The sequence below is a fragment of the Salmo salar genome, chromosome ssa24 (genome assembly GCF_905237065.1).
Source record: "Salmo salar chromosome ssa24, Ssal_v3.1, whole genome shotgun sequence".
Classification (NCBI taxonomy): Eukaryota; Metazoa; Chordata; class Actinopteri; order Salmoniformes; family Salmonidae; genus Salmo; species Salmo salar.
The window spans coordinates 46345837-46371476 of record NC_059465.1 but is presented as its reverse complement, the minus strand read 5'-3'; the positions used below and the strand labels follow the sequence as shown (position 1 = coordinate 46371476).

Sequence of the window (25640 nt, the reverse complement as noted above, 5' to 3'; positions counted from 1 at the left end):
GGTGGAAGCATCATGCTGTGGGGATGTTTTTCAGCGGCAGGAACTGGGAGACTAGTCCGGATCGAGGGAAAGATGAACTGAGCAAAGTACAGAGAGATCCTTGATGAAAACCTGCTCCAGAACACTCAGGACCTCAGACTGGGATGAAGGTTCACCTTCCAACAGAACAATGACCCTAAACACACAGCTAAGACAATACAGGAGTGGCTTCTGGACTAGTCTCTGAATGTCCTTGAGTGGCCCAGCCAGAGCCCAGACTTGAACCCGATCAAACATCTCTGGAGAGACCTGAAAATAGCTGTGCAGCGACGCTCCCCATCCAACCTGACAGAGCTTGAGAGGATCTGCAGAGAAGAATGGGAGAAACTCCCCAAATACAGGTGTGCCAAGCTTGTAGCGTCATACCCAAGAAGACTCAAGGCTGTAATCGCTGCCAAAAGTACCGAGTAAAGGGTCTGAATACTTATGTAATATTTCAGTTTATTTGCAAAAATGTATAAACCTGTTTTTGCTTTTTCATTGAGATATTGTGTGTAGGTTGACAAGGGGGGGGGGGGGGGGGACTAAATACATTTTAGAATAAGGCTGTAACTTAATAACAAAATGTCAAGAGGTCTGAATACTTTCCGAATGTACTGTCTTTGTTATTTTGCAATGACTGAGTTATTGAATTTGTATTAATCTTCTTCTTTAACAGAATTTCTTCCATTTTGACATTTTTTTAGATTATTTTGTGTAGATTGTTGACACACAATGAATTTTTTTTTTTTTTAAATCTCACTTTTTATAACACAATGTCAAATCTAAAGGGGTTTGAATACTTTCGCATGACACTGTATCTTGCTGTCACCCTATCGTACACAAACCTACCAAAAGCACAGCTAATCTAGTGTCCAGAGGTGTGGATTTTTTTTCTTTTTCTCTTCTGATGCTTTCTGGTCTTGTGAGAAGAGCTGTGGTTTTTTTGGACTCCCTGAATGTCACTGACTGGGGTTCCCCAAGAAGGCATTTTGGTATCAGACATTATTCCAACACATTGTCTGTATATTAGCCTACAATTCATTTGAAATGGTCTGCTGTGCACAGTGAGGGGATTTTTGTTTTCCACTGTTCATGTCAACCTCTACTGCAGAAGTAGATTAATTTAACCAGGAAGTTCAAAGGCAGCAGCAGTCAGTACTTGAACACAGATGTAGTTGGCTACCCAATATTTACCATCTTAAAATGATTTTGTTTTACTAGAACACAGCTGTAGTAAGGCTACCCAATATTTCTATCCAAAAACAACATTTAGTCGACAACTTAGCTGGCTGTTGTCGTACCGAGAGGATTGTGCCGTTTTTTTTAAAACACAACAGTATTTACGAGAAAACAGTTATAGGCCTATTAGTTGGTAACGTTTAATGACATTTTAGTTGTGGGGTGCTGTTTTTTAAAATGTTTTTCAGATAGATTTTTCCTGTGTCTCTGTCTTTTTTTAAATTTATTTCTGAAAGCACGTTTCCTGTAGCAGCAGCTTAGAGCTCATTGATGGAAAGCCAAGACTATTCTTCATGGCATTAACAGGCAGAGCATGGTGGCTCTTTCTGCCCTGTCAGCTTGCTGGCCACCGGACAAAACGGCATCGCCGCCACCCCCTCCCCCCCCCTCCCCTTTCCCTCTGTTGTCATAGAGACCAACAGTGTGAAATCGTCCATAAGGAAATGAATGGGACATTTTTCATTTGTGTAGAAAAACTTTTTTATTTTAATAAACTTTCAAATGACACAAATCACTAATTTTAAAGCATTTATTTATCCATTTTTCATTTTAATTTTTTTCTCCCAGATAAATTAAACCAGAGAAGGAAATGTGCTATTTTGTTGTCTTACTGAGTCTGGGTTTTAATAACTATAAGGGAATTGGCACCAAACTACTTTTTGACTAATCTGAGTGTTGTTGTTTCTCGACAGAATTCTATTCTACCATTTTGTGGAATGGTCTGTTATGATGAAAGATGGTTCATATGTTTTGATATGTAATGCTACTCCATTAACAGCTTTGCAGTTGGCTGTTTTTGGGTAGAGATCAGGTATAACTGAAACGTCTGATTTTTTTTTTTTTTTTAATGCTAAATCTACCTCTCTTTATGTATTATATTTTATTATTTTTGACATGTGATTAGGATCCCCATTTTAGATGTTGCTAAAGCAGTGGGTAATCTTCCTGGGCTTCCACATGAAACCATGACATAATACAGAACATTAATAGACAAGGACAGAACTACACAGCGCTCCAACAGTATTGGGACAGTGACCCATGTTGTTTTTGGTTCTGTACTGCAGCACTTTGGATTTGAAATGATACAATGACCTATGAGGTTTAAGTGCAGACTGTCAGCTTTAATTTGAGGGTATTTTCATATCAGGTGAACTGTTTTTAGAAAATTATATCATGTCTCCCTATTTTAGGTGTAGTAAGTTTTTAGTATTTGGTCACATTCATAACAATCAATGACTACATTTAAGCTTGTGACTACAAATTTGATGTTTTGGTTATATTTCAGGTAAAAAAAATCTAAAAAATTGCACCAATAGAAATAAATAGTTAATATTGTGTCACTTATTGTAAATAAGAATATAATATATTTCTAAACACTTCATTTAAAGTGGCTGCTACCATGATTACGGATAATCTTCACTTGAATCGTGAATACTGAGAAAGTTAGACGCACAAATATCATATCCCAAATACATGTTAACCTCTCACCATTACTGGTAACAGGGAATGTATATTTATTGGATGTATGATATTTGTGCGTCTAACTTTCTCCCTAAATAAATTTAACTCGGAGCAAGTCTTCCAATCTTTAGAGGGATGTTTGGGAATACTGTCTCTTGTTTTTTTTTACAGACACTTGACTGCTATTCAACCAGATTTTCCACATGGATCGAACTGTGGCTTCTGGTAAGGGTAACTAACTGCTATCTCTAGCGGGCTTGTAACTGCACGACGCTCATGTCTAGTCCAACACTGAACTTGTCATTGCGGGGAATGCGAAAACAACATCAGTCAATGGTCGAGTCAGTTCCACTTTTTTATTAAAAAAAATAATAATAATAATGTATAAATTCGCCAACATTTTTAAATGGGGGGGGAAAGTTCGTGCAAATTCAGCAGGTTGTGTTGTGAAATAGGATTTTAGAAATGCTGTTTTTTTATTACTTATTGTCACAACCACAAGCACCTTCCCCCCCCACTCCTCCTATTGATATATTTTGTTTTGTTAAGTCAGCGTTGCATTGGGGGTTAAAGTAAAAAAAATACGTTTGTGTAATGTGATTTTTTTATTTTTATTTAATACAAATATTTTATCAGTCATCCTCAAATGATGACTGAATCTTTGCGAGATGGAGGGAATCTGATTTTCATTGGTCCTTAACTGGCGGCTCAGTCGTTTTCACGTGGAGTCGGCCCTGAGTCGGCCTGACCCGGAGCAGGTTCTGAAGGACTCATTACCATAGAAAATGTACCTGGCTAAAAGGTGAGCCACTTTGATAAGACCGGTTAAACTCTGAGTTGACTAAAGTTTTTGCTCTTGTCATTATGGGTTATTGTCGGGCCGACTCTTTTTCTCTGTATACATCAATGACGTCGCTCTTGCTGCTGGTGATTCTCTGATCCACCTCTATGCAGACGACGCCATTCTGTATACCTCTGGCCCTTCTTTGGACACTGTGTTAACTAACCTCCAGACGAGCTTCAACGCCATACAACTCTCCTTCCGTGGCCTCCAACTGCTCTTAAACGCTAGTAAAACTAAATGCATGCTATTCAAGCGTTCGCTGCCCCCACCTGTCCAGCATCACTTCTCTGGACGGTTCTCTTAGAATATGTGGATAACTACAAATACCTAGGTGTCTGGTTAGACTGTAAACTCTCCTTCCAGACTCGCATCAAACATCTCCAATCCAAAATTAAATCTAGAATCGGCTTCCTATTTCGCAACAAAGCCTCCTTCACTCATGCTGCCAAACACACCCTCGTAAAACTGGCCATCCTACCGATCCTCGACTTCGGCGATGTCATTTACGACTTTAACCTTTAAAGCACGTTTTTAAAACAAAATATCACCATGGTATCACAATGTGCTAGACCACGTCGTTGTTCCACATGTCGTTATTACAGCCTGAATTTAAAATAGAATAAAATGCGTTAAAATTAATATATGTAATTACTGTCCTACACACAATGTCGTTGTTCCACATTTTGTTGTTACAGCCTGAATTTAAAATAGAATAAAAACATTTTTTTTAAATAATGTAATTACTGTCCTACACACAATGTCAAAATGGAATTGACGTTTTTAGACTTTTAAAAAAAAAATTTTTTTTTACAAATGAATGAAAAGCTGAAACGTCTTGAGTCAGTAATTATTCAAACACTTTTGTTATTGCCCAAATAATTAGTTCACGAGTACATTTCCCAAACAAGTCCCATAATAAGTTGCATGGACTCACTGTGTGCAATAATCGTATTTTAACATTTTATTTTTAAATCACTACCTCATCTCCACATGCAATTATCAGTAACGTCGAGCAGTGAATTTCAACCACAAAGACCAGGGAGGTTTTCCAATGCCTCGCAAGGAAGGGCACCTATTGGTAGCAAACATTGAACATCCCTTTGAGCGTGCTGAACTTAATTACACTTTGGATGGTGTATCAATACACCCAGTCACTACAGAGATACAGGCGTCCTTCCTAACTCAGTTGCCGGAGAGGAAGGAAACATGATGGCAATAGTGACTTTTAAAACAGTTAGAGTTTAATGGCTGTGATTAGGAGAAAACTGAGGATGGATCAACAACATTGTAGTTACTCCACAATACTAACCTAAATGACAGAGTGGAAAGAAGGAAGCCTGTACAGAATACAAATACTGCAAAACATCCATCCTGTTTGCAACAAGGTACTAAAGTAATACTGCAACAAAACAAAAAAAAAGTGTTCTGAATACAAAGTGACCTTTTCAGCAGGACAATAACCTAAAACACAAATCAACACTGGAGTTGCTTACCAAGTCCAAGTTAGTTTTGACTTGAAAATCTACGGCAAGACCTGAAAATGGTTGTCTAGCAATGATCACCAACCAATTTGACAGAGCTTGAAGAATTTAAAAGCTTAATAGGCAAATATTGCACAATCCAGGTGTAGAAAACTCTTAGACTTACCCAGAAAGACTCACAGCTGTAATTGCTGCCAAAGGTGCTTCTAGAAAGTATTGACTCAGAGGTATGAATAATTATGTAAATTAGATTTCTGTATTTAATTTTCAATATATTTATTGAAAGTGTTCACTGTCATTATGGGGTATTGTGTGTTAAGTTGGGCTAGAGAATCTAATCTAATTCATTTTAAATTCACGCTGTAATACAACAATGTGTAAAGGGGTCTGAAGACTTCCTGAAGGTTACAAATATCTGTGACGTGTAAAAAGCCATCCCCCGCCCCCCCACTTCAGCCAATCAGATCACGTATCTCTGTTCCTACTTCCCGCCTACAAGCAGCAACTTGAGGTAGCCTTAATGTATGTATTAATGTAATGTAATGTAATGGTATGTATACAACAACATGTATACAACATCCACAACAAAGATGAGAGATCACGTCTTCCTCGCAAACTCTCTATTTGAATTTTGAGGTTTGGGCCAAACATAATGTGTCATATGGACACAAACACATTGAGACATTATGTTGAGACATTAAGTTACAGAAGGTAACTTTTTTTTCCTAGCGATTACCCCCCCCCCCCTCCCCTTTTTATGTCTCAACTCCTCAAATCGCCAATCGGACACTACTAAAACGGGAGTATCAATGAACATTTTTGATTCTGGGGAAAAAAATGAATTTTCAGTTTGTCAAGTGTGGTTCCATGTACTGCTAGCAGCATTTCAACCAAAGGCTCTGTGCTTATTGCAGATTTTTATAAAACACAGAACACAATTATGAGAAATTGGCAATTCGTTTTCGTTCTGAGAAATAAGGTAGGCCCACTTGATTTCAACAAAGTGGACGGGCTAACATGCTGTTCGAGACAGACCGACGGGTGTGCACCTAAATTCTTTTTAACTGTTTTACCTTGTTAGCTAGCAAATGGAGCCTAGTTGGCTAAACATGAAATGTAAAGATTAGCTGGCTGCTCGCTTGAGGTGTGTGTTTTTTTTTTTTTTTATGCCACAAGAAGTTAGTCATTATTAGTGAATGTGTGTGTGGATGTGGTAAAATTAACAAAAGGTATTTTCATAGACTTAAAAGCTAGATCAATGACTATTGCAAAACAAAAAAAACAGGTTAAACCATTTTTATCAAATGATTAGTGGGTCTTATGGTTGTGGAAGGATCATATTTTTTTTAGCTTTATTTAGGTATAATTTTCACAAGCCCTGAATTAGATTAATTGCTGACCATTTGAAATTCAGTGTATTGGACTATTTGGAGAAAATGGTCATTGTTAAGTAATCACCTGTACATTTTGAGGAAATTGAGAAGAATTTTAGGTCATATTGCCCAGCCCGATGTTGCCCACAAAAACAACCCGGACAAACCCCAACCAAAAACCCTGGATGAACGGAGATATCCGTACCACGCTGCGAACCCGTACTGCAGCATTCAGTGTCAGCAGGATTACAAGGCAGGTACGACCTCCTTCAAAAACCATTAGGGACGCATAAAGACAATAGACTCAAACTTAAATTGACGTCCGACAACACTCTCTGCGCATCTGCAAGGACTACAGACCAATCCCCACCGACTCCACCCTCCCAGACGAGCTAAACACATTCTATTCCCTCTCAGAGCTCTGGACACTACCCTCTGCAACTGGATCCTGGTCTTTCTGATGGGGCAGACCGCAGGCTGTGAGGATTGGCGGCAAAGACGCCGCCTCCAGTCTTAACACAGAGGCGTGTCCTCTGCTGTACCCCTGGTTCACCCACGACTAAGTGGCTAAGCGTAACAAACTCCAAGTTGGCTGGCGACACCACTGTTACAGGCCTGATGATCAACGACGAGTCGGCCTATAGAAAGTATCTCCCAGGACAAATTTAGCTAGCAACAGCAAGCTAGCTAGCTTAAATGTCCATGAATGTTTCATGTTTTTATTTTTTTTATTTTTTTATTATTTTTTTTTATAGATATAGTTGGTTCAGAGTTTGTTTTGATATTTCAACCTGCGAGTCCTGACCTCCATCTGGTGTGGATGGACAAAATCAACATGGTGTAGTCAGCATGTCAGGAAGGCCCGCAGCATCGCCAAAGACCCCACACATCCCAGCCACGAGCTGTTCACTCCCTTTAGCGCCTGCCCAACGCTATGAACATGAAGTCTGATACCGTTTAGCCTCTGACTTTCTGTCTACAAGCCATCAGACTGCTGAACACTTGAACTGGACTGACCTGCTCTGAATTCTCCACACACACACACACGTCCATCACAACTGCTATTACTAACGTCAGGTGCTTCGTCTTCACAACTTAAACACTTGCTCCTTTTCCCAAAACGTGTGTAAATATTGGACTATAAATTGTGCCTTCCTGTATTATACTTGATGCTAAAATGTTTGTTCTATTCTACTGAGACATTTTTTTTTACTTTATGTTCCTATTATCTTTTTTTAATTGTATTTTTTTGTTGCGTTGTCCAGAAGGAACCATTGGCTGGTGTATCCCGTACATACGATTTTAATAAAACATGGAATCGTGACCAGCCATTTTGAATTATTTAACAGGCTCATTTGAGACTGACATCAAGATGGATGCCCTTCTTCTTATAGACTAGACCTGTCTGCACATCTTGGGATTCAGAGGCAGGAAGAATTAGATTAGTTTTTTTTTTAGATTAATTCAATAGAACCTCATTTCCGGTGGGGGGGCAATTAGAAAGGCATTGTTTGTCAGTGCATGGTGACAATAGGCCTACATAGAAAAATCAACTATTGAATGTTTACATGTTTTGAGGAATGGTCACACTAGTGCTAGTCTATATGGATAATAAATCCATATTGTGATTTAAATTGACTGAGTTGACTGAGCAATAACAATAAATAGTTTACATCAATGTCTACAATATCTATATTTTTTTATTACCTTTTTTTTGTAAACTACTATACAAAAATGAAACATGCAACAATTTCAACTTATTTTGTAATTGAACCGTTTTTTATTTTAACTGGGCAAGTCAGTTAAGAACATTCTTATTGACAATGACTGCCAAACCCGGACGACGCTGGGCCAATTGTGTGCCGCCCTATGGGACTCCCAATCACGGCCAGATGTGATACAGCCTGGATTTGAACCAGGGTCTGTAGTGACGCCTCTTGCACTGAGATGCGGTGCTTTAGATCGCTGCGCCGATCGGGAGCCCACTAGACGGACCTGGTCAACAGTAGTGCACAGGCTTAGTCTGTGTGTTGGAAGGAATAGGCTAGGGGCTACACACTGCACTCTCCTCCACTAAGAGACCTCTTTTGGTCTGCTGCTCATCAGGGAAATAATCAAAAGGATTTTCCTGAATACCGCCATTCTCTCGCCCTCCGCGCTTTGCCTCGCTCGCTCTCTCTCTTTCCTGTCTCGTTTCTCTTTCCTGTCTCGTTCTTTTCTTCTCTTGCCCTCTTTCCTATTTCAACACCTGGCTCCCCCCATTTTTGATGCAGTGATTTCTCTCTTGCTCGCTCAGTGAGTGTTTGTCAAATATTCAAGGCATTCCTTAAATCGTTCTTCCTTTTTTTTTTTTTTTTTTTTTAAACATGCCGACGGCCTGCCATCTTTCGGCCTGCCATCTTTCTACAGGGTTATTTTAGAAACCTATGGAAGCATATAAGGTTGGCTTTCATTTCCTAAAATTGATGAATATATATATGTATATGTGTATATATATATATATATATATATTTTTTTTTTAAATAAATTGATGAACGATATAGGCCCTTCAAACTGGATGCCAGTGCATTGTTTTCATTGTTCCCCTCTAATCAGGGACTCATTTTAGACTTGGGACACCAGAGGCGGGCGATTTGCCCTCTAATTGTAGTTGGCACATTGTGGTTTTTGACTCAACCGTCCTGAAGTTGGAGCTGAGCCAATCAGTAGAGAGGAGAAACAAATAGCTCGCTCTCCTCCGACGCACCCCCCCCCGTAGTCGTAGTACTATCAAAGATGGTGGATAAATGACGTTTACCGTGGGGGGGGGGTTGTCTTTTCCTGTCTACTTAAGGGGCTCGATGGCAGCAGCCCAAGTCTCCACTTCGTCCTTTGATTCCATCCTAATGTGAGGGAGGGGGGGGGGATCGAGAAAATGGAGAACGAACTGTTTGCCAAAAGTGTATGTTTGTCAAGCAAATAACCACAACAGCGTTGTTTAGTTAACAAAGTGAGAACACGCATGCTTTGTTATCGGTAACGGTAGTAGGTTACAGGCTGACCACACCGCTCGCGTCGCGTGCACGAGAGTTGCAAAATAAATTTAGAAATCTATGTTGTTCAATTATTGCACCCACACTGCTCGCGTGCGCCAACGAACGTCTGCGTTGCCAACGGCTAAAATAGAAATCAGTTTTATTTCTGATGCAGATCGTGCTGCAAGTCCTGCCTCTCCCATCTCCTCATTGGTTATACCCACGTGGGTGATTGAAAGACGAACTGTTTTGCCGGTCGTCGTGGTAATACTATGAAAGTTTAGATGCCAATCACTATGTTCAAAGATGAAAAAGGAAGGAGGAGAGATGACTAGAAACGATTCGGTTGACCGTTTTTATCTGTGGATTAATTGTCTGAGTAGAGGACCTTGTGCATTTCAGGTAAAATAACAACTCAATGTTTATATCCCAGGACCAATTAGCTAGCAACAGCAAGCTAACTAGCTAAATTGCCATAAATGTTTAATGCTTTTCGACCTGTCCCCAAATTTATGTCATTGGTTCAGAGTTTGTTTTGATATTTTAACCTGCGTGTCGTGATCGCGTTTGGTGTAGGGGGGGACAAAATATATTTATGCACGATGGCGCGCAGCCGTTTTGGATTCCGTATGAGCGTATTGACGAGCAAGGAAACGTGCCGTGCGGCGTTAAGCTAGTTAAGTGCCCCGCCGCGGTAGAGTTGATGCTAGGCCTACTAATCTGAACAGTCTGGATGTTTTAATCAGTCGTGGATCTTGTCCTCTTCATATAGCTGGAGGTCAACAAGTAGGCTGCTAGTGATGTCATAGTAGTCGGGTCACCGACGACAACGAGGCATGTTGAATGACTGGTAGCCTAGTCGTCAGATCTGATGGATAAGGGCAGGGATGGCGATCTGAAACGAGCTCATAGTTCAGTTCATATTACAAATATCCTACAGTACGATGGACTACTACATTACGTCTAGTAATTTAATTATTCTGAATTCTACCCAAACAATTTTAGCCAGTTTACATTTTTTTCGATAGATTATCCACATGAAAACACCTAATTTAAGAATAAGCACTACCCCTAAATTTAACCCCTGAAAATGTGTCATTGAGACCACCTCAATTTAATTTAGGATCCAACATTAAGACTCTGCTCTAGATTTCAGGAAATGACAATTTAATGTACTATTTTTTTTTTTTTTTTTTTAAATGCTCCAAATTCCTTAGGGGGAAGTTGACTCACACTCTCCGGACCTCCCCCTACCCATCCTTAGGCCTACATCAGCACCACCAAAATGTCGCCACAGCCTCGGTACTGACTTTCCTTCTCTCAGCAGAGTCACACCAGACCTGATCTCTCCCCCTCTCCCCCTCTCCCCCTCTCCCTCTCCCTCTCTCTCTCTCTCTCTCTCTCTCTCTCTCTCTCTCTCTCTCTCTCTCTCTCCCTCTCTCTCCCTCTCTCTCCCTCTCTCTCTCTCTCCCTCTCTCTCTCCCTCTCCAGTCAGCAGCCAGCTGCAGGGGTGGCCTACACCCACCCTACCACCGTGGCCAGCTACACCGTACACCAGGCACCGATGGCGGCCCACTCCGTGGCAGCAGCCTACGCTCCCACCGGCGCCACGGTCGCCGTAGCCAGGCCTGCCCCTGTCGCCGTGGCAGCAGCAGCCACCGCCGCAGCCTACGGAGGTTACCAGCCGGCCCACGCCACCGCTGACTACGGCTATGCACGCCAGCCGGACGTTCCCCCGCCGCCCCCCCCTGTCACGTCCCAGAACTACCAGGTAGGATACCAGGTAAATAACATCCCACCTCAATGTTATATTCAACATGTTAGCATTTTGGAGTGTTCATTTCATCTTTTAAAGCTTTTCCAAAACCAGTGTTCTGAGGTAGTTTTAGCACTAGTCCAAAAAGGGTTACAAAACAGCTTTGGGGGAGAGATGAAATTTGAAGCTTCATGTTTTTGAGAACGTCCCCCTTTTTGAAAAAAAAATTTTAAAATTTTTTTTAAAGATTTAAAGTCACACAGAAGTTGTTATTTCCCCCCCCAAGAAACCTCAAGTTGATTGAATCAAGGTGTTGGACCTCACATCTGCTTGTTTTCTTATTCTGTGAAAGTCAATCTGGAGCCCAGATGCTGTTGGGCTGAAAGATGGAGAAGAACTGCAGCTTTTGATTTATTTTTACCCCGGACAACTCCTCTCAGTAGTGATCACAACTCTACTGACAGACTGCCTTTTTTTTATTACTTTTCAGCGTATGCTGTGATGACTAGACTAAATATGTATTTAATTAAGCACATTGGCTTTGTCTGCTAGTTTAAAGATGTCCCCTAATTCACTCATGACCTGTAGCTAAAGGCTACTTCCCTCTTCTTCGGGCCTTCTCCATGTGTGCAGCTGCACATTCCCCAGCATGGATTTAACAAAGTGAAAGAATCAGGATGCTGAATGTACTGAAATACCCCATCATCTGTTTCTTTTCCCTGACTCCACTGTGTCTCTGTTTTACAGGACTCCTCCTCCATGTTTCCTTTCCCTGACTCCACTGTGTGTCTGTTTTACAGGACTCCTCCTCCATGTTTCTTTTCCCTGACTCCACTGTGTCTCTGTTTTACAGGACTCCGCCGTGTTTCTTTTCCCTGACTCCACTGTGTGTCTGTTTTACAGGACTCCTCCTCCATGTTTCTTTTCCCTGACTCCACTGTGTCTCTGTTTTACAGGACTCCTCCTCTTCCATGTTTCTTTTCCCTGACTCCACTGTGTCTCTGTTTTTCAGGACTCCTCCTCCTCCATGTTTCTTTTTCCTGACTCCACTGTGTCTCTGTTTTTCAGGACTCCTCCTCCTCCATGTTTCTTTTTCCTGACTCCACTGTGTCTCTGTTTTTCAGGACTCCTCCTCCTCCATGTTTCTTTTTCCTGACTCCACTGTGTCTCTGTTTTACAGGACTCCTCCTCCTCCTCCATGTTTCTTTTCCATGACTCCACTGTCTCTGTTTTACAGGACTCCTCCTCCTCCTCCATGTTTCTTTTCCCTGACTCCACTGTGTGTCTGTTTTACAGGACTCCTCCTCCATGTTTCTTTTCCCTGACTCCACTGTGTCTCTGTGTTACAGGACTCCTACTCCTACGTACGGTCCACGGCCCCGGCGGTAACCTACGACCCTAAGCAGTACTACCAGCAACCCGTAGCTAGCTCTGCGGTAGCCGCTGCGGTAGCCGTACAGCCCCAACCCACTGCCGAGTCGTACTACCAGACCTGGGACGCCACGTGGAAGAAATCCCTTCCAGGTGATGGTGCTCAGATTGTTACTAGATCAATGAAATTTATGTTTTTCAGACAGCCCTTTTTTACGTCAACAGATGTCACAAAGTGCTTTGCAGATACCCTGCCTAAAACCCCAGAGCGAAAGCAATGCACGACTACACTTCTATTCCTTTGTGATTTTTATACACATTTCATTGAATAAATGTTGGTTGTTGTACTAGAATGAATCATTTTCCTTTATCCATAGTCACTTGGATGGAGACTATTATTTCAATAACATTCTACTGTACCCATGTGTATCCAGTATTGTAGTATTTTACTGTACCCATGTTTATCCAGTATTGCAGTATTCTACTGTATTGTACCCATGTTTATCCAGTATTGCAGTATTCTACTGTATTGTACCCATGTTTATCCAGTATTGCAGTATTGTACCCATGTTTATCCAGTATTGCATTACTGGATTGTACCCATGTTTATCCAGTATTGTATTACTGGATTGTACCCATGTTTATCCTGTATTGTAGTACTGTATTGTACCCATGTTTATCCTGTATTGTAGTACTCAACTGTACTTAACAGGTGAACTCTTGACCAACATCAATCTCTCTCTCCCCCTGCAGCCCCTAAGACGGGCTACACCCAGGCCAGTCTGACCCCTTACACCCAGACCCAACAGTCTCGACAGGTGACGGCCATCAAGCCTGTTACTCCCTCCCCTGCCTCTTCCACGTTCTCCATTTACCCCGTGTCCACCGTTCAGCCCGTAGCCGCCGTGGCCTCCGTCGTCCCTTCCTACTCTCAGAGCCCCACGTACTCCACCAATGCGGTCACGTACTCTGGTAAGCACGACATGCAAGCCGTAACCAGCATGCACTACCTGCCGACTACCTACTCCACCAATGCCGTCACGTACTCCCAGAGCCCCACGTATAGTACCAACCCCGTCGCATACTCCGGTAAGCATTCAAATACAACGAGACTTTAGAAAAATTCTCCTAACTTTCCCATAGAATTCACACCCAGGTTTTCCAGATATATATATTTTTTTTTGTGGGGGGGGGGGGTGTTTCTGGAGGAATAGGCTCTAACTGAGAAATCCTCTTAGCTCCAACCAAGCCTTCTGGGGGGGGGAAAAAACCTATAGGAATCCTGGGATTGTTACTGGAAATGTGTAAATTGCACCACGTAATGTATCCCCCAAAACTGTCCGGCTCCTGGCCTGTGTAAAGTTGGAAGTTAGATGTGTGGGGAATTAACCCCCTCCCTCCCTCCCTCTCTCTCTCCCCCCTCCAAGGTACGTCGTACTCGGGCTACGAAGCAGCGGTCTACTCAGCTGCCTCTACGTACTACCAGCAGCAGCAGCAGCAGCAGCAGAAACAGGCTGTGGCGGCGGTAGCAGCTTCAGCAGCATGGACAGCCAGTTCTTTTACCAAGAAACCTCCCTTCCAGGTTATATTTCTATTTCCGATGTTATCTGACGACAGTGAGCACCAAAAGTATCGGGACAGTGACATTGTTTTGTAGTTGGGTTTTTTTTTGGGGGGGGCTCTGTATTCCAGCACTTTTTAATTTATTTTGTTTTTGAATTGATACTGTGAGGTTAAAGTGCAGACTTTCGGCTTTAATCTGAGAGTATTTTCATACATATCGGGTCAACTTGTTTTGTACGTAGTCCTCTCTCTTTTTAGGAGACCAAAAAGTATCGGACAAATTCACTTATGTGCGTTTTTTTAAAGTAGTAAAACGTTTTAGTATTTGGTCCCATATTCATAGCACGCGATTGATTACATCAAACTTGTGACTCTACAAATGTGTTGGATGCATTTGCTGTTGTTTGTTTCGGTTGTGTTTCAGATTTATATTGTGTCCAATAGAAATTAATGGTAAATTGAATGTATTGTGTCACTTTTATTGTAAATAAGAATGGAATATGTTAGGTGTGGCATATCAAGAAGCTGATTTCTTTTTAAAAGCGCTTAAAAAATCAAATCGGTCCTCATTTGCAACGCTCACTGAGTTCCTTTGGAAGCAACATCAAGAACTGTTTGTCAGGAGCTTCATGAAATGAGTTTCCATGGCTGAGCAGCCTCACACAAGCCTTAAGATCACCATGCTCAATGCCAAGCGTCGGCTGGAGTGGTGTAAAGCTCGCCGCCATTGGACTCTGTGGCAGTGGAAACACGTTCTCTGGAGTGATGAATCACGCTTCACCATTTGGCAGTCCAGACGGACGAATCTGGGTTTTGGAGGATGCCAGGAGAACGCTACCTGCCCCAATGCATAGTGCCAACTGTAAAGTTTGGTGGAGGAGGAATAATGGTCTGGGACTGTTTTTCATGGTTCGGGCCCCTTAGTTCCAGTGAAGGGAAATCTTAACGCTACAGCATACAATGACATTCTAGATGATTCTGTGCTTCCAACATTGTGGCAACAGTTTTTAGGGAAAGCCCTGTCCTGTTTCAGCATGACAATGCCCCCCGTGCACAAAGCGAGGTCCATACAGAAATGGTTTGTTGAGATCAGTGTGGAAGAACTTGACTGGCCTGCACATAGCCCTGACCTCAACCCCGTCAAACACCTTTCGGGTGAATTGGAACGCCGACTGCGAGCCCAACCGCTTGTAGCCTTTAACCTTTTATTTAACTAGGCAAGTCAGTTAAGAACAAATTCTTGTTTACAATGACATCCTACCCGGCCAAACCTGGACGACGCTGGGCCAATTGTGCGCCGCCCTATGGGACTCCCAATCACGGCCGGGTGTGATACAGCCTAGATTCGAACCAGGGACTGTATTGACGCCTCATGCAGTGCCTTAGACCGCTGCGCCACTCGGAAGCCCATTACACAGATTTTGAAGTGGATTTAACAAGTGACATCAATAAGGAATCTTATCTTTCACCTGGATTCACCTGGTCAGTCTGTGTCATGGAAAGAGCAGAGTTCTTAATGTTTTGTCCAATCAGTGTTTTTATATTCTGTTTATATCCCCCCACTACCAGAGCAAGCAGCTGAAACCCAAGCAGCCTCCCAAACCACCACAAATCCACTACTGTGATGTCTGCAAGATCAGCTGTGCTGGACCCCAGGTGAGCTTAGAACACCTCTAGCCAGGACCCCCAGGTGAGCTTAGAACACACCTCTAGCCAGGACCCCCAGGTGAGCTTAGAACACACCTCTAGCCAGGACCCCCAGGTGAGCTTAGAACACACCTCTAGCCAGGACCCCCAGGTGAGCTTAGAGCACACCTCTAGCCAGGACCCCCAGGTGATCTTAGAACACACCTCTAGCCAGGACCCCCAGGTGAGCTTAGAACACACCTCTAGCCAGGACCCCCAGGTGAGCTTAGAGCACACCTCTAGCCAGGACCCCCAGGTGAGCTTAGAGCACACCTCTAGCCAGGACCCCCAGGTGAGCTTAGAACACACCTCTAGCCAGGACCCCCAGGTGAGCTTAGAACACACCTCTAGCCAGGACCCCCAGGTGAGCTTAGAACACACCTCTAGCCAGGACCCCCAGGTGAGCTTAGAACACACCTCTAGCCAGGACCCCCAGGTGAGCTTAGAACACACCTCTAGCCAGGACCCCCAGGTGAGCTTAGAACACACCTCTAGCCAGGACCCCCAGGTGAGCTTAGAACACACCTCTAGCCAGGACCCCCAGGTGAGCTTAGAACACACCTCTAGCCAGGACCCCCAGGTGAGCTTAGAACACACCTCTAGCCAGGACCCCCAGGTGAGCTTAGAACACACCTCTAGCCAGGACCCCCAGGTGAGCTTAGAACACACCTCTAGCCAGGACCCCCAGGTGAGCTTAGAACACACCTCTAGCCAGGACCCCCAGGTGAGCTTAGAGCACACCTCTAGCCAGGACCCCCAGGTGAGCTTAGAGCACACCTCTAGCCAGGACCCCCAGGTGAGCTTAGAGCACACCTCTAGCCAGGACCCCCAGGTGAGCTTAGAGCACACCTCTAGCCAGGACCCCCAGGTGAGCTTAGAGCACACCTCTAGCCAGGACCCCCAGGTGAGCTTAGAACACACCTCTAGCCAGGACCCCCAGGTGAGCTTAGAACACACCTCTAGCCAGGACCCCCAGGTGAGCTTAGAACACACCTCTAGCCAGGACCCCCAGGTGAGCTTAGAACACACCTCTAGCCAGGACCCCCAGGTGAGCTTAGAACACACCTCTAGCCAGGACCCCCAGGTGAGCTTAGAGCACACCTCTAGCCAGGACCCCCAGGTGAGCTTAGAGCACACCTCTAGCCAGGACCCCCAGGTGAGCTTAGAGCACACCTCTAGCCAGGACCCCCAGGTGAGCTTAGAACACACCTCTAGCCAGGACCCCCAGGTGAGCTTAGAACACACCTCTAGCCAGGACCCCCAGGTGAGCTTAGAACACACCTCTAGCCAGGACCCCCAGGTGAGCTTAGAACACACCTCTAGCCAGGACCCCCAGGTGAGCTTAGAGCACACCTCTAGCCAGGACCCCCAGGTGAGCTTAGAGCACACCTCTAGCCAGGACCCCCAGGTGAGCTTAGAGCACACCTCTAGCCAGGACCCCCAGGTGAGCTTAGAACACACCTCTAGCCAGGACCCCCAGGTGAGCTTAGAACACACCTCTAGCCAGGACCCCCAGGTGAGCTTAGAACACACCTCTAGCCAGGACCCCCAGGTGAGCTTAGAACACACCTCTAGCCAGGACCCCCAGGTGAGCTTAGAACACACCTCTAGCCAGGACCCCCAGGTGAGCTTAGAACACACCTCTAGCCAGGACCCCCAGGTGAGCTTAGAACACACCTCTAGCCAGGACCCCCAGGTGAGCTTAGAACACACCTCTAGCCAGGACCCCCAGGTGAGCTTAGACCCTCAATCCATCAGTCTTTCATCCTTCTCTCTTCACTTATCTTCAGATCAGCATCTTTACCTCTTTCTGTCCATCTTTTCTCATACCTACCTGTCCTTACCTGTCCTTAGGTTAGTATGGAAATGCATGCTACTTGTTACTTTTTCTCATCAAGTATGTTCATAATACACTGTCCCCCCCATATTAATTAATTCCATTGACAGATTTTATATTTACATTTTAGTCATTTTAGCAGACGCTCTTATCCAGAGCGACTTGTGAGTTTCTTCATTTTTTTATACCGGCCCCCCGTGGGAATCGAACCCACAACCCTGGCATTGCACACACCATGCTCCCCCCCAACCCTCTGATATAGGTTTAGCTCTATCTAGAGAGAGAAATGTAATTCTCTCTCTCATCCACCCAGACCTACAAGGAGCACCTGGAAGGCCAGAAGCACAAGAAGAAGGAGGTGGCCCTGAAAGTCTCCCAGAGCAGCAGCAACAGTAGCTAGTAGTAGTAGTGGAGGTGGAGGATCAGCCCGGGGGACTCAGAACCAGCTCCGTTGTGAGCTCTGTGACGTGTCCTGTACCGGGGCTGATGCCTACGCTGCACACATCAGAGGGGCCAAACACCAGAAGGTAGGTTCCCGTGGTCAAATGGATTTATAAAACCCCTTGTTTACATCCGCGGTTGTCCCGGTGGCCTGGACCCGGGCCTGGACCCCCCCCCCCAACCCCCCTCCGCTTCCCAGAAGAGGTCCAGGAACACTTGAGTGTAATGGATTTGGTTCTAGGCTCTACTTTGCCTTTTTCTTTTGTATTGTTCATGTCCGTTTTGCATTAGGACAAAAAAAAAAACCTCTCTCTTATCAAATACATCCAGGACACGTCTCTGGGGATTGGGTGAGGGGGAAAAAGGAAGCTGTTTTGGTCACCCAATGTCACTCACTTAAGTCTATGATGTCATTGGTCATTTTGGCCAGTGTTATTCTGCAGTGCCGTGTGGATTCCATAACGCATGCTAATATTAATGCTCGTCAAGTGACATCAATAAGGGATCGTTATCTTTCACCTGGATTCACCTGGTCAGTCCGTGTCATGGAAAGAGCAGGTGTTCCTAATGTTTTGTCCACTCAGTGAGTGTATGGAAGCAGAAGAAGAAAAAAAAAAAAATGTAAATTTGACGAACTGACTTGTTTGAATGGTGACGTCCTGTGACGGTGCCACGTTGAAAGTCACTGAGCTCTTCAGTACGGGCCGTTCTACTGCCAATGTTTGTCTGTGGAGATTGCATGGCTGTGTGCTCTTTTGTATACACGTCAGCAACAGGTGTGGCTGAAATAGCCGAATCCATTAAGTTTGGACACACCTACTCATTCAAGGGTTTTTCTTCATTTTTACTATTTTCTACATTTGTAGAATAATAGTGAAGATTTCAAAACTATGAAATAACACATATGGAATCATGTAGTAACCAAAAAAGTGTTAACAAATCAAAATATATATTTCAGATTCTTCAAAGTAGCCACCCTTTGCCTTGAGGACAGCTTTGCACACTCTTGGCATTCTCTCAACCAGCTTCACCTGGAATGTTTTTCCAAGAGTCTTGAAGGAGTTCCCACATATGCTGAGCACTTGTTGGCTGCTTTTCCTTCAATCTGCGATCCAACTCAACCTAAACCATCTCAATTGGGTTGAGGTCAGGTGATTGGAGGCCAGGTCATATGATGCAGCACTCCATCACTCTCCTTCTTGGTCAAATAGCTCTTACACAGCCTGGATGTGTGTGTTGGGTCATTGTCCTGTTAAAAAACAAATGATAGTCTTACTAAGCGCTCCCAAGTGGCACAGCAGTCTAAGACACTGCATCTCAGTGCTAGAGGCGTCACTACAGACCCTGGTTCGATCCCGGCTGTATCACAACCGGCCGTGATCGGGAGTCCCATAGGGCGGTGCACAATTGGCACAGCGTTTGGCTGGGGTAGGCCGTCATTGTAAAATAAGACTTTGTTCTTAACTGACTTGCCTAGTTGAATAAAATACGCAAACCAGATGGGATGGCGTATCGCTGCAGAACGCTGTGGTAGCCATGCTGGTTAAGTGTGCCTTTTTGAATTCTAAATAAATCACAGACAGTGTCACCAGCAAAGCACCATCACACCACCACCACCTCCATGCTTCACGGTGGGAACAACACATGCGGAGATCATCCATTCTACTCTCTCACAAAAATCTCAAATTTAGACTCATCAGACCAAAGGACAGATCTCCACTTGTCTAATGTCCATTGCTCGGATTTCTTGTCCCAAGCAAATCTCTTCTTCTTATTGGTGTACTTTTTAGTAGTGGTTTCTATGCAGCAATTTGACCATGAAGGCCTGATTTTCACACAGTCTCCTCTGATCTGTTGATGTGTCTGTTACGTGAACTCTGAAGCATTTATTTGGGCTGCAATTTCTGAGGCTGGTAACTCTAATGAATTTATCCTCTGCAGCAGAGGGAACTCTGGGTCTTCCTTTCCTGTGGCGGTCCTCATGAGAGCCAGTTTCATCATAGCGCTTGATGGTTTTTGCTACTGCACTTGAAGAAACTTTCAAAGTTCTTGACATTTTCCGTATTCACTGACCTTCATGTCTTAAAGTAATGATGGACTGTCGTTTCTCTTTGCTTATTTGAGCTGTTCTTGCCGTAATATGGACTTGGTCTTTTACCAAATAGGGCTATCTCCTGTACACCACCCCTACCTTGTCACAACACAACTGATTGGCTCAAATGCATTAAGAAGGAAATAAATTCCACAAATGAATGTTTAACAAGCCACACCTGTTAATTGAAATGCATTCCAGGTGACTACCGCATGAAGCTGGTTGAGAGAATGCCAAGAGTGTGCAAAGCTGTCATCAAGGCAAAGGGTGGCTATTTTGAAGAATCTCAAATATAAAATATATTTAGATTTTGTTGAACACTTTTTTTGGTTACAACATGATTCCTTATTTGTTTCATAGTTTTGATGTCTACAGTATTATTCCACAGTATTTGTTTTGATCTTTATTGAACTAGGCAAGTCAGTAAAGAACAAATTCTTAGGGGGGGGTCTTGTTTCGGTGGACGCGTGGCTCTCGACCTTCACCTCTCCCGAGTCCGTACTGGAGTTGCAGCGACAGGACAAGACTGTAACTACCAATTGAGGGGAGAAAGTGGGGGGAAAAAAATACTTGCTGGCTGCGTCACTACATTTCCTGGCTCGATCCCAGGCTGTGCTTTTAAATTTTTTGTTCATTGTGTGTATATAATGTTGTATTTTGTCTCTGTTTTTTGTCAGGTGGTGAAGCTCCACACCAAGCTGGGGAAACCCATCCCTTCCACAGAGCCCAGTGTAGTGACCCAGACCTCCACCTCTACCACGGCCTCGTCCAAGACCCCTGCCACCTCCTCTACCACCCCCACAGGCTCCACCTCCAACTCCTCCTACCTGAAGCCGGTTAACATCGTTAGCCAGGGTGGCGCGGGGGCTGGACTGGGGAAGGGTCTAGTGGGGAACAACCTATCAGCAGCCAATGCCACCACAGCTGTCAAGAAGGTCAACACCCCCAAGATCAACTTTGTTGGTAAGGCTGTTGTGTTTAAAATTGGACCGGTGGGGGGGGGTCCACATCATTCCACTTTATCCCTCCTAAATAAAGATCCAAACATCCAATCATTCACTGAAACTTTGAATTTAGCTTTTTCAATTCGGAGAATGTATTTAAATGGAGATTGCGTGTGAAATGTGGTCCCTGATGCTTCTACACCTGCATTGCTTGCTGTTTGGGGTTTTAGGCTGGGTTTCTGTGCAGCACTTTGAGATATCAGCTGATGTAAGAAGGGCTATATAAATACATTTGATTTTGATGAAATTCTAGAGGCTGAGACCACTGGCGGTTGGGCTGTGGGCTGTTGAGTTGTTGGCAGACATGCCAATGGGGAGCTGAATCGCTGCCAGTCTCTGAGATTAAAGTCAGGCTGAGGCCAGATTTCTCTGCCCATCTCGCTCGCTTAGGGATGTTAACCGTTAACCGTTAATCGGTCAGCTGCCGAAAAATACATTTTACCGGTTACCGGTCTATAGGTTAATTCGCATAATTTTGTGGAATTAAATTGGGGTGTGTATTTTCGTTAGTCGTCATGCATACAAAAATGTACAAAAATATTATTTAAAAAAATGCATGAATGAAATGTATGTTCACTACTGTAAGTCGCTCTGGATAAGAGCGTCTGCTAAATGACTAAAATGTAAATGCTCACTAACAGGGATGTAAACAAATTTGTACACAAAATTTGAGAGAAATAAGCTTTTTGTGCTTTTATGGAACATTTCTGAGATATTTCAGCTCATGAAACAAGGGACCAACACTTTTTTTTTTTTTATGTTGTATTTTATATTTTTGTTCAGTGTTGATTGAAATTTTAGTCATTTAGCAGACGCTGTTATCCAGAGCGACTTTACAGGAGCAATTAGGGTTAAGTGCACATTGTTAAATAAAAAATGAAGTGCACAATGACAGATTTTTTTTTCAGCTAGTCTGCTCAGGGATTCAAACCAGCGACCCGTTTGGGGTTACTGGCCCAAACCAGCGACCCGTTTGGGGTTACTGGCCCAAACCACAGACCCGTTTGGGTTACTGGCCCAATGATCTTAACCACTATGTTACCTGCCGCTCCTTAGACGTTCGTCTTTGGCTGGCGAGACTCTTTTTGACATCTGGTCCCTGTAAAAGCTGCAAGTCATCAGAACCACCATTTGTATTATTCTGGAATTGTACCAATTCTTCTGTCTCCAGGAGGAAACAAGCTCCAGACTACCGGGAAGGTGACGGAGGAAGCCAAGGTGGAGACATCCAAGCCTCCTCCGCCCTCATTGGTCCCCCAACCTCAGGAGACGAAGAACGAGTCCTCTGATTTGCTGTCTACCCTGGCCGCTTTGCAGAATGACGTGCAGCCTGTTGGACACGACTATGTGGAAGAGGTACGAGAGAGATCACATAGAACCAGATCACATAGAACCAGATCACATGAGTGAATGTCTTGCCACAGGTGTAGTAGAATATATGATATATTTTTTTATAATTTTAAAGGACTAAAGGGTGAACGGTAACGATGATCAGGTCAGCCTCTAGGGCAAGAGATGCTTTGTTGAAAAAAAAGACAAGCGCAGACAAATCAAGACGCCAAAGCTAGCAGACGGGACAGACTCCCAGGAGACGACGACTAGTACAGATCGTTGTTCTCAAAACCTCACTTGGTTAATCTCCATTATAAACTGGGTGGTTCAAGCCGTGAATTCTGATTTGGCTAAAAGCTGTGGTATATCAGACCGTGTATATCACGGATATGACCAAAAAAAGTACTTTTTACTGCTCTAATTACGTTGGTAACCAGTTTATAATAGCAATAAGGCACCTTGGGGGTTTGTGATATATGGCCAGTATACCACGGCTAAGGGCTGTATCCAGGCACTCTGCGTTGCGTCGTGCCAAAGAACAGCCCTTAGCCGTGGTATATTGGCCATATGCCACACCCCGTCTTGCCGTATTGGTTAATTATTCCCGGTTTAACAGGAATCAAATTCAACATACTTTATCAAAACAGCTTGAGTGTAGAGTTTCCAATAGTCCGACAGAAAATATTTGGCAAAGCTTCTAGATAATTAACTTGTCCCCTTTATCACAGATACTAAGTAGCTTGTTTGCGACATCAGTGTACAAAAGGCCCTTCTTTCTTGACCTTGGGAGGAAAATGGCCGGCCGTGATCGGGAGTCCCATAGGGAGTCGCACAATTTGGCCCAGCGTCATCCGGGTTAGGGGAAGGGTTTGGCCCGGAGGAATTTACTTGGCTCATTGTGCTCTAGCGACTCCTCCTTGTGGCGAGCACCGGGGCGCAGTGCAGGCCGACCTTGGTCATCAGGTGAATGGGGTTTCCTACGTTACATTGGTGCGGCTGGTTTCCGGGGTTAAGCGGGCGGGTGTTAAAGGAGCGCGGTTTGGGGGGGCGGGTCATGTTTCTGACGACGCATGACTCAACCTTTGCCTCCCGAGCCCGTTGGGGAGTTGCAGCGACGAGAAGATCGGATTTGGGGAGAAAAAGGGGGGTTACATTTTTTTTTATGACAAATCACCTGTATGACCCGAGTTTTTCGAGATCATTTGTCCACCGGACCAAAAGATTCAGACCTTCACAAAGCTTTTGCTAATGTGAGGATCACATTTATTCTCTACACACAGTCTCTGCTCTATTCCTAGAGAACGGGCTACTCTGGCAAATGGTGAATTTTTAGATTGTTGGTGTTGTCTTATAAGTAACATTATACTATGTTATGTAGAATATTGTGATCTTGCAGACATTTTTGATTCAGCTTTTGATCAGAACGCGATCCGAACATTCGCAAACGCTTTGAGAAGCTCTGGATCTCTTTAGTCCGACGGACTAAAGATCCCGAAAAAAGTCGGCTCGACAGCCGTACGTCAAACTCTTAAAATGACCTATGACTCCTTAGCCCAACGATTTAACACTTCCATATTAACAATGGTATTTGAAACATTGCTTAGTTCTTATTGTCAAATACCATTTTTTTTTTTTATTTGGTGTAGAAAAATGCATAAATAAAACATTGATTTCTTATCTGTAGGTGCGTAACGACGAAGGCAAGGTGATCCGGTTCCACTGTAAGCTGTGTGAATGCAGCTTCAACGATCCCAACGCCAAAGAGATGCATCTGAAGGGCAGGAGACACCGCCTGCAGTATAAGGTTAGTGGAGTCACCGCCTGCAGTGTGGAGTCACCGAAGGGCAGGAGACACCGCCTGCAGTATAAAGTTAGTGGAGTCAGTGAAGGGCAGGAAACACACCGCCTGCAGTATAAAGTTAGTGGAGTCAGTGAAGGGCAGGAGACACACCGCCTGCAGTATAAAGTTAGTGGAGTCACCGAAGGGCAGGAGACACACCGCCTGCAGTATAAAGTTAGTGGAGTCAGTGAAGGGCAGGAGACACACCGCCTGCAGTATAAAGTTAGTGGAGTCACCGAAGGGCAGGAGACACACCGCCTGCAGTATAAAGTTAGTGGAGTCAGTGAAGGGCAGGAGACACCGCCTGCAGTATAAAGTTAGTGGAGTCACCGAAGGGCAGGAGACACACCGCCTGCAGTATAAAGTTAGTGGAGTCAGTGAAGGGCAGGAGACACACCGCCTGCAGTATAAAGTTAGTGGAGTCACTGAAGGGCAGGAGACACACCGCCTGCAGTATAAAGTTAGTGGAGTCAGTGAAGGGCAGGAGACACCGCCTGCAGTATAAAGTTAGTGGAGTCACCGAAGGGCAGGAGACACCGCCTGCAGTATAAAGTTAGTGGAGTCAGTGAAGGGCAGGAGACACACCGCCTGCAGTATAAAGTTAGTGGAGTCAGTGAAGGGCAGGAGACACACCGCCTGCAGTATAAAGTTAGTGGAGTCAGTGAAGGGCAGGAGACACACCGCCTGCAGTATAAAGTTAGTGGAGTCACTGAAGGGCAGGAGACACACCGCCTGCAGTATAAAGTTAGTGGAGTCAGTGAAGGGCAGGAGACACCGCCTGCAGTATAAAGTTAGTGGAGTCACCGAAGGGCAGGAGACACCGCCTGCAGTATAAAGTTAGTGGAGTCAGTGAAGGGCAGGAGACACACCGCCTGCAGTATAAAGTTAGTGGAGTCAGTGAAGGGCAGGAGACACACCGCCTGCAGTATAAAGTTAGTGGAGTCAGTGAAGGGCAGGAGACACACCGCCTGCAGTATAAAGTTAGTGGAGTCACCGAAGGGCAGGAGACACCGCCTGCAGTATAAAGTTAGTGGAGTCAGTGAAGGGCAGGAGACACACCGCCTCCAGTATAAAGTTAGTGGAGTCAGTGAAGGGCAGGAGACACACCGCCTCCAGTATAAAGTTAGTGGAGTCACCGAAGGGCAGGAGACACACCGCCTGCAGTATAAAGTTAGTGGAGTCACCGAAGGGCAGGAGACACACCGCCTGCAGTATAAAGTTAGTGGAGTCACCGAAGGGCAGGAGACACACCGCCTCCAGTATAAAGTTAGTGGAGTCACCGAAG

At 44.5% G+C, this 25640-nt stretch overlaps 1 protein-coding gene across 1 annotated transcript in view; it reads left to right on the top strand.

The window, feature by feature from the left end:
- The window catches only part of LOC106585971 (zinc finger RNA-binding protein), a 50462-nt gene that overhangs the window by 4926 nt on the left and 19896 nt on the right, over positions 1-25640 (top strand). The window contains 10 exon segments of the mRNA XM_045707168.1: positions 10925-11204; positions 12539-12713; positions 13314-13649; positions 13988-14142; positions 15693-15779; positions 17960-18043; positions 18045-18173; positions 20857-21142; positions 22355-22539; positions 24200-24319. Of these exon segments, the coding sequence (XP_045563124.1) occupies positions 10925-11204; positions 12539-12713; positions 13314-13649; positions 13988-14142; positions 15693-15779; positions 17960-18043; positions 18045-18173; positions 20857-21142; positions 22355-22539; positions 24200-24319 (1837 nt within the window).